This window comes from Lolium rigidum, chromosome 7 (genome assembly GCF_022539505.1).
Source record: "Lolium rigidum isolate FL_2022 chromosome 7, APGP_CSIRO_Lrig_0.1, whole genome shotgun sequence".
NCBI classification, from domain to species: domain Eukaryota; kingdom Viridiplantae; phylum Streptophyta; class Magnoliopsida; order Poales; family Poaceae; genus Lolium; species Lolium rigidum.
Genome location: NC_061514.1, coordinates 125,997,762 through 126,013,180, shown reverse-complemented (window position 1 = coordinate 126,013,180; position 15,419 = coordinate 125,997,762). Strand labels below are relative to the sequence as shown.

Below are 15,419 nucleotides of genomic sequence, written 5' to 3'. Positions count from 1 at the left end.
TTGTTCAGATGGATATGACGGAAAATGATCGTCCTACTAATACAATTGGAAAAAAATATGTCATTGCTGTAAGTTCAGGAGGAATGTATGTACGCAAGTTGATTACATGTGTGGCGCCATGGCTTTGAGATATGTGTGCGGACTGTGATCGGTCTAGTAGAGATGAGTCGCGTCGTGGATTAGATGTATGCGAGGTAGAGGGAACTGGTACGGTCGGTGTGGCGGATGGCTGGCTCACACATACCATACTCGGTCTGTTCGACGGTGCCTCCGGCATGTCGAATGCTCGATCGACAACATCATCATGGCGGCTGCAACCAAGACGCCTAAGCCCTTTAATGGCAGTATTAAAAATACGTTTTACCATGGATTTTCCCTCCGTACTATCCATGTTGCGCAAGTTCAAAGTGTCCTGGACGTCCTGTGCGATCTGCCTGAACTCGTCAATCTGAATGGAATAAAAAAATTAATATTGCCTATAAACACATATTTTCTTAATTACAATTATATAACAAGTACCGAAGTGTCACGGTGGTAAGCTGAGGCCCATGTGAGGTGTGTCGGACTCGATGGTGGGGGACCGGTGAGGAGAGTCCGTGTGCTAGCGCGATACCATTCATTATACGTTGGCAGTATCTCACCGTTGTACCGTCTGCATCAGTGATAAATTACATTAGAAGGTACATGATGATAAGATGAATTAAAATATGTAATTACCTATTTTCGCGTACTCCATCGGATTCTGCTTCATCAATCCATTTCGTAATCCATGTTTGATTACGCTGACTCCAGTCGAAACAACTCATGCCTTTATTGTCTTGTCTACAATTCAATAAATTTTATTAAATAATGAAATAGATTAATTGAAGTGCAATTCATTGTTTATATTACAGTGACCAAACTTACGTATGAACATCAGCAACAAGGCGTCTTGGTGATGGTGGGGGAATATCCTGATGCATAGCAAACTGCCGCATGACACGCTCTGGGTTGTATGGCTCAACCATCCAAATAAAGAGTAGGTTGCATCGTGTGAACCACAACCGTAGGTCTCGCAGCATATCTAGTGGTGGTTTAACAAGACCCCAGACAATGTACACGTCATGTGCCGTATATGGGTCTCATTTGACCATGGTCTCCTGCAGCTCCTCAAACTGTTGGTGGTATTCGGGGTAGCAACCGTGTGCCACATTATTTGACCACCGTTTTTTAGCATGTACCCATCGACTTCCAAAAGTAAGAGGGCCATATTGTTCGGTCTGACCGCCGTAGGGGTGAATTGGTTTCAGGATGTGGGGATGCCCAACTGGTAGGTACTCCCACGACCATAACTGAAGAAACTCTGCGCTTACAGCAAGTATATGTCCCTTTGAAGATGCATTGGTTTTCTTTGTTGAATCACACAACCCCCTGTAGGTATATGTGAGCATTGCAGAACCAAAGCTGTATATAGGGCTGGGTGGTGGAGGCGAATCTACTATGTTCTCGGCTATCTTAATAAGACCCGGGAGAACAATATCACCATGGGACGAAGGAAACATTATACCAAATACGTACAGTAAATACGCAAAAAGATGTCGCCTCATGATCGCATCATCTGCTTCAGCTGGCAACTCTTGAAAATTATTGACCAACCAGCTTAGAGGGACCCCCCTAGGACGTGATCCTCTGCGGCTCCTAGCAGGCATTGCCACGCCAAGACGGTCCTGTACCTCCATCGGCCAAATACTAGAATAAGCGGCAGGGACCAAAGGAGTACCCTTGATTGGCAAACAAGTGATCATGGAAACATCTTTCAGTGTAGGAGTCAGCTCCCCACAACTTAAGTGGAAGGTGTGGGTTTCAGGTCTCCAACGATCAACAAGGGCCGATAGAAGAGATGGGTCTAACGTGAACTTCTCCCTGCTAGATGTCAGCTTAGAAAATGGCAGAAGTCCATGGGCCCTGAGATGTTCCTCATAAACATTGTTAACAAGAAACCTGTTCTTAATGGTTCGTACCCTGAAGGTCGGAGGTGGGTTTGAGTGGGCATCCGGGTTCAACCAGAGGTGGCAACGGTGTCCGGCATCGCAGGATCTTCGCAAAAGGTCTGGCAAATCCGACGTCATAACCTGCATCCATCGATGGTATAATCATACATTAATACATTAATCAGTCTATAATCATAATTTAAATATGTATGCATGCAACGATGCGATAATCATACAATAATACATTAATACATGTCTCTTTATTACAGCACGCCAGACATACAATTATTTGAAAACAAAAAAAATTACGTCACGCAGGGTTATTGTTGGTGCGGTAAGGGCATTCCCTTCGCGCATGACCGGGGCATCTGCAAAGGCGACAACGACGAGGTTCTCCTGCCTGGCTATGATCCATGTCATTCATGTGACGTCGAGATTGGCGCCGTCTGACATGGGCATACCCTTCGGGTACCGATTATTAGTATACCTGGCTCGGCCCAATATGGAGAAGACCCAATATGGAGAAGGCCCAACAAGGCAACCCGAAGAAATAGTCGACTAGGACTCTTGTAAAACCCTAGGCTGGTTGCATATATAAAGCTAGCCAGGGCACCCGATAGAAGAGAGGCCAACAGATAGACAACATAGCTCCGCCTACGGCGGCACCCTGTAAACATACTTATGCTCATATACTGGATTGCTAGCAGCACGTAGGGATCCTCCACCGAGGGGACCCGAAGCTGGGTACGTCGTGTGCCTAATCTCGCTCCCGGAATCTCCATCGTCGCTCTCTCCCGAAACCCAAGTCTACAATACGTAGGCATTGCCGAGGTGATCCCTCGTCAATTGGCGCCGACCGCGGGGAATCGCGACGCTGGATTTTGTTATCCGGGCAGGATCCATCATCATCAACAACGGTCAGATCACATCTGACCGGCGGCACGTTCAACAACTTCGTCGACAAAGCATGGCGATTCCATCCTCATCAACAGTGGCGTTTTCTCCATTGCCGCGCCAAGCCAGAAAACATGGATTTCCGATCTGATCTACAATGGTCTATGTGGATTTGGCTATGAAGCACCAAGTACAATGGCCGTCTTTCTCATTCTTCGACTACACGTCGGGGCAGCTCCCTCAGTGAATCTCTGCAGGAATTTATTGTTGTTTGAGCACGTTGTCTGAGGCACCCAACGTATCATCAATCCATCAAGTTCCAAGAAGCTGCTGCAACCCACGTGGTTTGATCTAAAAAAAAACTCAAGATTGATTCAATTACTCTTTGCCAGCGGTACCTTACAAGCAAAATAAAAGGAAAAAGACTACGGAGCAGGAATTCAATCCTACGAGTCGGGCGTGAACAAGGTGCTTGCCGCTACGATGTTGCGGAAAAGGAAAAAAAAGTCTGCGAGAGGAATCCGGGGCAATTCTCTGTCGACTGTCAATCAAGAAAAGTCTACGAACCCGAAACAGTCTAAAAGAAATCGGAGAGTACAAAGTCGAAGAATCCTTCAAGTATTCCGTTTATCCGCCAGCGAGACGCACACTCGCCAATTCGTCATCCGGCACAAAGACTACAAGCTTTGCTTTCACGTCCATGATCAAGGACTCCGCCACCGCGCCTCCATCCGCATCGACTGCGTCGCATCATCTTCCGGCCAAACGCCGCATCATACCCTAGTACTCGGAGCTCGTCCTTGGAAGACTCACCCGTCGCGAACTTATCATCCGTCAGAAGGACCATCAGGTGCTATATTTGCAATTACGCAAAATTTATTTTAGCCAAATATTATCAGCTCGTGCTATTATCTGCGCGCGAATTTGCGCACTATAATACAATTGCGGATTGAAAAAAGAGTTGACTACTCTACTCGCTCGACCGCGCCTGCCATTGCGCACCCGCCATGTGCTCGGGGGCTCGCCTGTCGTGGACCCGACATTGCGGACTCGATATACTTAGGTGTTCGCCAGTTGTATATCCGCCATATCGGTTGCGTTCTCTTCATCGACTACTTCTGGCCAGGCGCCGCGCGACTACATCAACTGTGTCCGCCACATGACTTGCTTCCACGTTGGCTACACCGCAGCCGATAAAAAAACTAAGTGTTCTTTTTCCAAGAGTCAATTATTATTTACTTTCGCCACACCCAAATACTTGGGGGATTACAATATTACAACAAATTCACCCAACCACTTGGGGCTGCGCCATCACTTCGTTACCACAAAGATAATCGGTTACTTGGTGAATTTCTTTTCTTCGGCTCTGGATATATCTTCTCCGGCTCAGTGAAATTATTTTTTTCGGCTCAGTGGAATTATTTTATTCGGCTTAGTGGATTTCTTCGGCTCAGTGGATTTATTTTCTGCGGCTTACTGGATTGGTTTTCTTCGGGTTATCATTAGTTTCCTCTAATATAATACTACCGGGTGGATTTTCGGGACAGTGGATCTATAATCGATGACTATTACTAGATTTATTTCTTCAGCGGATTCATCTTCTATGATTATTACTGGATTCTTCGGACCAATGAATTCATCCTCTATGATATCGACGGATTTATCTTCAGTATATGCTCTATATTTAATGGCGTAATCTTCAATATGGATTCATCTCAAATACTTCATCTGGGATTCATCTTCATATATTATTGTCTATGACTTCATCCTAAATGGCTTCATCTTCATATATTATTGTCTATGACTTCATCCTAAATGGCTTCACCTTGTATGACGCCGCGATTCCGTCAACTTCTTTCGACATCATGGCTAAACACTCGGGGGCTCGATCATGACTTCGCCTCGAGTAACAACTGTGGCACGGCATCTAAGCAACAATCATGACATCACCCCAGCAGTGCTCGGGGGCTTGGCTATTTCTTTGTCAATAATATGGCGGCATCTACTTTCGTTATTTGGTGGTTTCTACTTTGGCTAGATTTCTTATCTACACTCGAAGACTTCATCATGCATCGACTTCGTCGTGTCCAAAAAGCTAAGTGTTCTTTTATTTTGCACAAAGTTGATTATCGTTTACTTTCGCCGCACCCGACACTTGGGGGCTGCGCCATACTTCTTCACTTTACATCTCAGGTCGACAAAAAGAATAATTGCGCCTACAAAAAAGTCTTCAAGGATGAACTCGACGAAATTGTCTTCAAGAAAGAACATGACCCGACGAAGAATTGTCCTCAGGGAGGACCCGAAGAATTATATTCAAGGAAGACCCGAATAATTATCTTCAAGGAGGTCCCGAAGAATTGTCCTCATGGAGGACCTGAAGAATTATCTTCAAGGAGGACCCGAAAAATTATCCTCAAGGAGGACCCGAAGAATTTTCCTCAGGGAGGACCCGAAGAATTGTCCTCGAGGAGGACCCGAAGAAATTTTCTTCAAGGAGGAACCCGAAGAAATTTTCACCAAGGAGGAACCCAAAAAAAAAGGTGGACAAATCTTCGGGTCCATTGACTCGTCATATTGTTCCGAGCAAGAGCATCGGTGATGTACCCGACGATATAGAAGAACCAATATATTCGGCTGTCTCATTAGGCCCGAGAGAAAAATAGAAGAACCCGCAAAATGGGTCATTGCATCAGCTGAACAAGGCACTTGACAAAATATTCTCAGAGCGCCAAAGTCGCGAATAATCTCTGAATGCCGCAAAACTATGCGAAGGTAAGACCCCGGGTCCGTCCTGAGCGGCGTGGCACCGTCTCTGACGTCGGTTTGCTACTTTTTTCCGTATCAACAGATACGAAGAAAAATCCTAACAGACGCGTTAGGTACCCGATAAAACTTGACTGGGACTCGACAGATGGTAAGACCTTAAGCAACACATGTCGAGTTAACACTAGTATCCCGAGATCATGTCTAGGGACGTGATCTTGAAGTAGGTTCTTGCGGGATTGCCACAAGAGCGGTTAACTGGTACCTGATCCGTCAGATGAACCAGCCCCATTTACCATTATCCCTAAACAACATAGATAGCAACGGCCTGGAGTCAATAAAACGAGGGGCTGCGCCCAGAAATATAGTCAAGTTCTTTATCGAGTAGTACAACTTGAGTCTATGTCCAGGTGCAAGCACCTGCCAATAGGCTCGGTGGCTACTCTTATCGAGAGTATTGTTCACCCTCCCGATAAGATACAAGAAAGAGGAAAAATTGTGGTGTCGATTAAAAGCAAGTTGAGCCTACACCCAAGTGCAAACACTTGGCTGTAGCCTCGGGGGCTACTCCCATCGGGAGCGCTGGCCGCGCACCCGATAGAAAGATAACTTCGACAGCATCTACGGCAATTAAGGTTTGTAGACTCAACTCGATTCTACGACTCGAGTGGAGCCTACTCCCATCGCACTACAAGAAATGTGTTAACTAGTGACCTTGTTACTATGACCACAGATAAATTAGTCATAGCTCTATGACCATTTCACAACAATTGGTCGTAAGGCGTTTGGGAGGGTCTAAATCCTAATTGATTACGACCATCTTAGTTAGTAAAGTCATAATTTTCTTACGTGAAATGGTCATAGAGAAGATGAAACAGTTCACGAACTTATATTTAGCTTGTTAAGACCAATTTCAATGGTCGTAACGGCTAGCCCGTGATGCCTTAAAATGACTGTCCGACCAACACCGCAATGTCGTTGATGTGTTGTGTCTACGTGGAAACTTCCGCTTAGATGTCTCGATAGCACCAGGTTTAAATATACATCTAATTGGTGGAACCCACACATTAGCTATTGATCAAGAGGTCCAACTAGGCAGCCTATCAAGTGACCTGTGGGCTACATGGGCCTACCTACTAGTCATGTGGGCCCACTAAACTGGCAGGACGGTCCCACCCGCACACAGGCCCACCAAACTGAGACATGTTCGTTCGTGGGAAATAATTAAGGGAAAAAGTTGGCCTAGTGGGTCGAACCCACGACTTTCAACCTATTCCACCTGGTCGTCTATATTGCAGACCAACGGACCAACACTACACCCAAAAGCCACTGCAATATAGAGAAGCTCCAGCTGGATCCTCCAACTTGCAGGTGAAAAGTTAGAGAAGCTACAGTACTCTAACTTTGGCAACAGAACCAAATCACCAAGGCAGTAGTGGCGTCGGATCTGGAGTTCTAGGCGACGAAGGCCTTCGTCGATAACAATTTTGAGCACGCCCACTCGCCCAGCTCTACACCAAGGCCATCGTGACCCGCGACCCCAACCTCTATGCCGCTCGATCCAGCCGCCCATGTCCGCTCCATTCTTCCACCTCTCTTTCTCTCTCTCGAATTATCTCTCAATATCTCTCCCTCTCTCTCTCTGCAGGCACCCCGGATGGGATCGAGAATCAGCCACGGGGGAGGAGGCCATGGAGTCGCAGACCATCCGACGACAGGTCGTCCACCCAGTACCCCACGGAGGACCTCAACAGTTGGGACGTCGAGTTCAGCAAGGTCGACTAGGCTACCCTCTTTGACCACATCCTGGTATAATCCGTGATGACTCATGTCTCCCTTCATCTAGATCTACAGTATTTCGTTGCATGCCTCACTGCACGGGGATAACTAAATCGATTGCTTTGCGTCCTTAGAGATAATAACCATACTGCGCGTGTGGGGAATTTTGCACGAATATTGCGGGTCTAGGTTCCGCCGGAATCTTTTCCTGCAAGTGTGTTCGATTCATAGGAATGGGCCTTGTCCATTCCAACGAAAAATTTGGCTTCCTATACTTTTTACGGGAAACAAATCATGTATGCGAACCAAAGTTAACATCTCGGTGTATTGGTTCTTTGGATGGCCAAGGCGAGATTCCCTGCCATCTCACATACTGTATATGGGAACTAAATAAAGCTTCTATGTACCATAGACCAGGTTATGAGTAGCAGATTTTGCTAGAGTCCGAATAAAATAATACTAAATAGTGATATATTATTGCTCCAAGTCTTCTTCCAAACCAAATGTTTCCTCCGTACACAACAGCTCAAATGTTATATTCCTGCGTTTCAGAAAGGATAATGCTCTGTTTCCGTCGGAGGCTGCGTGGCTCGGTGCCTCCGGCTGGCGCGTCGTTGGATTCCTTTCCATCGCGAGCTGAGCGCGTGACACGCGTCCTTCCGCGTGTGAGACAGCGACAGCGGACCCACCACGTTGCGGGGCGATGGCTTATCTCCTCTGAACGATTCTTCTCCACTAATTCCCCTTTTGTCTCTGTCTGTAGAAAACTTCGCTTTCCATAGCCTGCTCTCTCTGAGAGCTCGACCACGCCGGCGAGCTGCCGCCCCGTCCCTCCGGCCCGTGCGCCTCCGGTGAGATCCCAGCCGTTGTCGCCGTTGTTTTCTCGCCCAACACTGCTACTGCTGAGCTCTGTCTCTCCCCGTCTAAACCTGCAAGGTGCGAGATGGCGAGCACCTCCACGGTGGCGCCATGGTGTGGGCTCTCCACCAGAAGGGGGGCGCGGTGGTGCAGTGCTGCGACGCGCGCGAACACGCTTGCAAAAGTCGTTGGCCAGAGCTGCAACCGGTCTATAGGGGAGCTGCAAGCCGCCGCCGGCGGAGCTGCAAGGAGCTTCACTGATTGCTCCGAGCGCCTACCGTCGAGCTGCAAGGGGACGCCGCCGATGCTTCAAGCGCCGACCACCGGAGCTGCAACCGGTCAACAGGGGAGCTGCAAGCCGCCGCCGGCGAAGCTGCAAGGAGCATCACCGATTGCTCCGAGCGCCTACAATCGAGCTACAAGGGGGCGCCGGCGATGCTTCAAACGCCTACCACCGGAGCTGCAACCGGTCAATAGGGGAGCTGCAAGCCGGTGGGGGCGGAGCTGCAACCGGTCAATAGGGGAGCTGCAAGCCGGCGGGGGCGGAGCTGCAAGGAGCGTCGTCGATTGCTCCGAGCGCCTACCGCCGGAGCTGCAAGGGGAGCTCCGCCGATGCGTCGAGCGCCTACCGCCGGAGCTGCAACCGGTCAATGGGGAAGCTGCAACCCGCCGCCAGCGGAGCTGCAAGGAGCGTCGCTCATTGCTCTGAGCGCCTGCTGCCGGAGCTTCGAGGGGCCTGCGTAGGAGCTCCAATGGATTTTTCGCTGGTGCTGCTGGCGGTGTTGAGGGAGCACGCGACGGTGCTGCTCGCCGGAGTCTGTCGGGATGCTACAAGTTAGGCGGTAGTGCTTCTCAGGGGACGTGCTTCCATAAGAGGGAGGCACTGCGACCGCACGAGTCGTTTGCTACGAGGTGGTGTGGAGGCTGACCTCGCCGGAGCTGGACACCAACGTCGCCGGAGGTGCCGGTCAAGGGCGGAAGGGCCAAGCTACCGCTCCATGGCGATAGTGCTGCTTGCTTCGAGGGAGGACACGAGGGTGCTGTGTGGCCCTTTTTTTTCCTGGAGCGTGGAAGGTCTGCGTGTGGCTGAGTGGACCCTGTGGGACACGTGTCGATCGCTGGATCCGGAGGTTCGGGACGTTTGAGCCTCCGGAGGATTATCAGCAATGTCCTTTCAGAAACCTGTAGGTTCACAGTTTACTCGGACTCCTAGTCCTATACAGTTTTCTGTTACTATGTTTTGGATTCCCACAAACCAAACGGGGTCTAATTGGCTACTGTCTCCAACTATTTGGCGGTAAGATGAGGCAGATAGCTGTGGGTAGCTAGTGACTTTACAAGCCAGAATTTGACACATATAGTTAGCCTTCACCCCTTCATGGCTTAGCTATCCCAAATATAGTGTGGCAGAACAGTTTGGTTCACTTTCCCATAGCTCATGTCTTGTTTATTTTTGTTAGCATGTAAGATATATAGGAAACATGATTGTAAAGTATTTAAATGACCTTGTGGTTAAGCTTAATCAGTCAGCTTCTAAGTTTGCTCTATTTAGCTATTATATATGCATCAATCATAAATCATTAGATGCACTAGTACAACTATTTCACGAAATCTGATGTGCCACTCTATGATCATTCATTTTCCTGTACCACCCTTTATGCTTGCTCCCCTTTTATTACCTTATGTTCTCTCTTACCCATTTTCATGTACTGTACACGCACATGAACGTCTAGATGCAGAATTGGAAGGTAATAGTAGGATGGTTAATAATATAGTTCTTTTATTTATCATGACTTGTTGTATCTAACTTGTAAGTAGGCTGACCTTTCGATTTAAATTTACTATAGATGTATGCTACAGAGAGGGGAAGGGGTTCAAGAAGGACACCAAGGACGAGCACCCCAACACCAAGCAGGTCTGTATGGTAAGCACTAAGCACATTCCTGTGCCTCTTCATCTCATGGTTTGTTTGAACTGCTGTGATGGTTTTTGTGTTGTGATTTACTTGAAGGATGCATCAAATCTGATTAATCTGTGCAGATTAGCTGAACCATCAAGAATCCCTTTTAGTTTGTTTGCTTATTTGATGTGAACTCTTTTGTGCCTATATACATCACATTCAGTAGTTATAATTTACGATGCAGCAGGAGAGGATCAAGGAGGGACATGACAAAAGCTCAAGATCACGCACATCCTTGTGAAGCCCACAACTGCAAACGCACCAAGAAGCTCCCTCCCACGTGGAAGCAGTAAGGCACTCGCCTTCTGTCCAAAAATAATTCTAATATACCTTTGGTAAAGTATGCTGTAGTAATCAGCTTAGTTGTTATTATTCTGTACATTGAAAATTTTGTTTTATATTTGCCAATTGATACATATGAGCCGTAGGATGTGTGCGACCTATAGTTTGTTGAGTAGTAGTTTGTGTTTGGTGCTCTTTGAATGTGTCAAACGTTTTCTTTGTAATGTGCAAGGTTCAAGAAAGCGTTAAGCGTAATCGGTGCGGTGACCTTCCGCTTAGCGCTTCAGCGTGCATAACCTTTCCGCTTTCCTTAACCTTGGTAATGGGACAAATTTATGTTTCCATTTACTTTGTGTTCATGCAATCTAGTTGGTCCCAATGTGTATTATGTTCATATGAAGTTACAATAGAAGTCTGGTAATCAACTAATGCCTTGCTGTTAGTGGTATCTGTATTACTGTTGATGCTCTGTTTATAAAACTTACTAACATGCATGATTAACTATTTGTGCAGAAAACTGAACACGAGAAGTTGCAGAAGCTTGCAGCAAGGTATGCAAACATACAGTTCCTTGAACCATTGAACTGGGTAGTGTCTATTGATGTTTTATTTACACAAGTCCTCTCAGAGGCTACCATTATGTGTACGAAGTACCTGTTTTTGATGGAGTTGCAACTTTGGGTCTAATAGTACTCTGGAAACCACATGGCGGTCAGTGCTGCAAATGTTTCATTCTACTGGTCAATATTTTTTGTTGTTTTACATCAGTTTATTAAAACACACGCTTCTTGATTGCCTAACATCTCAAGCAAGAACTTGGTTTAGAAAGTTATGCGCATCTCAAATGTAGTCCCATACTCCTATGTAATGTTTTTTGCACTGTCCACTCACGGTCATACCTCGGCATATAATACTTGCTTGCACTTCATGCAAATAGATTTGAACTGTTGTACTTTTCTATGTTTGCTCCCAGATTTTTGTTCAAATACACCACATTTCTTTGAAAATTGGAGCCTCAACTAATCTCATCTTCCTGCATCACCAATAGTCTATTTTCTATAGTACATGTTAGATTTCATATTTCATTTCTTCTTCAGTAGGTATTTTCCCCTTCAAATGATCAGTCTTTTAAAGAGCAACATCAGTATCCTGATGCTATGTGTTTACTGCTTGCTTGTTGAAGCTTGTACATCACTGCTACTGAGGTTTTTTCATTGGACTGAACAGCGTGCAGGTAAAGGTTCTAGGAACTAATGGTTGGGAGATGGTACACAACTGCATTTGCTGGGAGAGACATGTATGAAAGTTGTGATGTGTTTACATGGATGATGTTGTATGTAATGATGGTGTTACGTAATGGTGGAGTTATATTTTATGTTACTCGAATGTTGTGAATCAAACATTTGATGTTATTCAGGTCTTATGATGTTTCATAGAAAAATGCCTGGACACTACTGTTATTTAATATATGTGTAGATGTGTTATTGGGCTTCACTAAAAAGGTTGTGGCCCAAATATGTCTGGACATGGATACAAGATAAAAGCTTATACTAATAAAGAGGCCGAAGCCCAAAAAAATAAATGGATGGCAAAGCTGCCACGGCCCAAAAATGAAGAACACTAAAGTTTTGGACTTGGCCCAGATCTTGATCACCAACACCGACAAAGAAAAAACTACATAGGCCGAATAGTTGGGCTTGGCCCATGTAAAACATTGAATTGGACTGGGTTGATTTTGATCCACGACCATTCGGTTTGGTCACACATCTGCCACGTAGGATTTGCCACGTCAGACATGAGGTGGATAGTGAAGATTGCCAATGACTAATACACTTTGGTCATAGAATCTATGACTATCAATCTTGGTCATTACCCTTTATGACCATTAGAAAAAAAGGTCCTTGTGATCCGTCAGTGACGCTCAACTGGCGACCAACAGTTATTGGTCACATCGTGGTCATAGATGGCGCACAATGACCTTCCAGTGACCAATATGGATGGTCGCAAGTCACCATATTTCTTGTAGTGTCGGGAGCACATGGATTTCATCAAGTCTTCCAGAAATATAGTTAAGTTCTTCATCGAGTAGTACAACTTGAGTCTATGCCTAAGTGCAAGCACTTGCCCATAGACTCGGGGGCTACTCCCATCGGGAGCGCTGCCGCGCACACGATAATTTCAAGAATCATCGACATCATCTACGCTACACATGATCTACGACATGGACCTCGCCTTGTATTTCTTTGACTTCGGAGATGGTTATGCTTGGAGTTTCTACGCAAGTCTTCAACTTCCCTATAAACTCGGGGCTACCGACATGGGCATACCCTTCGGGTACCCATTATTAGTATACTCCGGCTCGGCCCAATATGGAGAAGACCCAATATGGAGAAGGCCCAACAAGGCAACCCGAAGAAGTAGTCGACTAGGACTCTTGTAAAACCCTAGGCTGGTTGCATATATAAAGCTAGCCAGGGCACCCGATAGAAGAGAGGCCAACAGATAGACAACATAGCTCCGCCTACGGCGGCACCCTGTAAACATATTTATGCTCATATACTGGATTGCTAGCAGCACGTAGGGATCCTCCACCGAGGGGACCCGAAGCTGGGTACGTCGTGTGCCTAATCTCGCTCCCGGAATCTCCATCGTCGCTCTCTCCTGAAACCCAAGTCTACAATACGTAGGCATTGCCGAGGTGATCCCTCGTCACCGTCCCCTCGCGGTTCTCTTCAATGTCGGGTCCGGAACCCATTTGGTAGTTCTTTCTAGAAACTCGTACCTATAGTGTCCGTCGAGTCCCCAGCTCCAGAACTCACCGTTCTAAGTTCCGGGTAGGTTCTGGATGTTGAAGTAGGGAGATATGTAGTTCTCCACGCTGATGTTCTGCGCTGCTGCCGCTCTCAGGACATGACTACATGGGTATCCTAAAAGCTTGGGCTTGTTGCAAGTACATTCACACGTGTTGGGGCCGAGTTGAACAGCTTGCTTTCTCGATCCTCTATGGTGGCTTCTCACAAATTTGGCTCGTACGTGGATTTCCCACTTATTATTAAGTGCATCAATTTGACGAAACCCATGACTTTTGGATTTTTCAGCTTTCTCATCCAAATGCTGTTGCATCTTTTCAGACCATTGCTTGTTCATCACGTAACGTGTGTTTGCGACCTGCACTCTGTCTGCAAAGTATGACAGAGTCCGGTGATAACCCACAAGTATAGGGGATCGCAACAGTCTTCGAGGGAAGTAAAACACAAATTTATTGATTCGACACAAGGGGAGGTAAAGAATACTTATAAGCCTTAACAACTGAGTTGTCAATTCAGCTGCACCTGGAAAAGCACTAGTAACAGGGGTGATGTGAAAGTAGCAGTGATATGAGAGCAATAGTAATAGTAACATAGCAGCAGTAGTAGCAATATGAGAGCAATGGCACCAGAAAATAGTTGATACTACTTCCAATGACATGTAGAACGAGTATATGATGATGAAAGATGGACCGGGGTTCCCAGCTATCTACACTAGTGGTAACTCTCCAATAACAAGTGTTGGGTGAACAAATTACAGTTGGGCAATTGATAGGATTGAAATAGCATTAAGACAGAACATCAAGATCATTAATCATGTAGGCATGTTTTCCATATATAGTCATACGTGCTCGCAATGAGAAACTTGTACAACATCTTTTGTCCTACCAGCCGGTGGCAGCCGGGCCTCTAGGGAATCTACTGGATATTAAGGCACTCCTTTTAATAGAGCACCGGAGCAAAGCATTAACACTCCGTGAAAACATGTGATCCTCATATCTAAGCCTTTCCCTCCAGTTGTCCCAATTTCTGTCACTTTGGGGCCTTTGGTTCCGGACATAGACATGTGCATACAACTTGTAGATACAATCTAAGCAATAAATATAGAGCTTAAATCTAAGATCATGCCACTCGGGCCCTAGTGACAAGCATTAAGCATAACAAGATTGCAGAAACAATAACTTCATAAACTTTGTAGATAGACAATCATAATGTAACAATCCATCGGATCCCGACAAACACAACACCGATTACATCAGATGAATCTCAATCATGTAAGGCAGCTCATGAGATCATTGTATTGAAGTACATGGGGGAGAGAATACCAACTAGCTACAGCTAGAACCCGTAGTCCATGGGGGAACTACTCACGGAGCATGATGGAGGCGGTGGCGTTGATGGAGATGGCTTCCGGGGGCACTTCCCCGTCCCGGCAGGGTGCCGGAACAGAGACTTCTGTCCCCCGAATTGGAGTTTCACGATGGTGGCGGCGCCCCTGGAGTCTTTCTGGAGTTTCGTCAATTGGTCTTGCGTTTTTAGGTCGAAAGGGCTTAAATAGGCGAAGAGGCGGCGCAGGAGGGGCGACAGGGTGGCCCCACACCAGGCCTGCGCGGCCAGGGTTTAGGCCGCGCGGCCCACATGTGTGGTGGCCCCCTGGCTCTCCTCCGACTCCCCTTCGGTGTTCTGGGTGCTTCCGGGAAAAATAGGATGTTTGGTCTTCGTTTCGTCGAATTTCGAGAATATTGCCCGAACAGCCTTTCTGGAACCAAAAACAGCAGAAAACAGGAACTGGCACTGTGGCATCTTGTTAATAGGTTAGTTCCGGAAAACGCATAAAATCATCATAAAGTGCAAGCAAAACATGTAAGTATTGTCATAAAACAAGCATGGAACATCAGAAATTATAGGTACGTTGGAGACGTATCGGCATCCCCAAGCTTAGTTCCCTGCTCGTCCTCGAGTAGGTAAACGATAAAAAGAGTAATTTCTGTAGTGACATGCTACTTACATAACCTTGATCATACTATTACAAAGCACATGAGATGAATGAAGTGACTCAAGGCAATAATCTATAGTTGCTAACAAATAGATAACATATAGCAA

General features: G+C 46.4%; 1 protein-coding gene across 1 annotated transcript in view; it reads left to right on the top strand.

Moving 5' to 3' along the window:
• Positions 1-9,019: 9,019 nt before the first annotated feature.
• LOC124671956 (pentatricopeptide repeat-containing protein At1g09900-like) overlaps positions 9,020-15,419 on the top strand; it is a 34,453-nt gene continuing 28,053 nt past the window's right edge. The window contains exons 1-4 of the mRNA XM_047208268.1: positions 9,020-9,101; positions 10,115-10,182; positions 11,023-11,097; positions 11,737-11,743. Of these exons, the coding sequence (XP_047064224.1) occupies positions 9,020-9,101; positions 10,115-10,182; positions 11,023-11,097; positions 11,737-11,743 (232 nt within the window). The remainder of the gene's footprint in view (positions 9,102-10,114; positions 10,183-11,022; positions 11,098-11,736; positions 11,744-15,419) is intronic.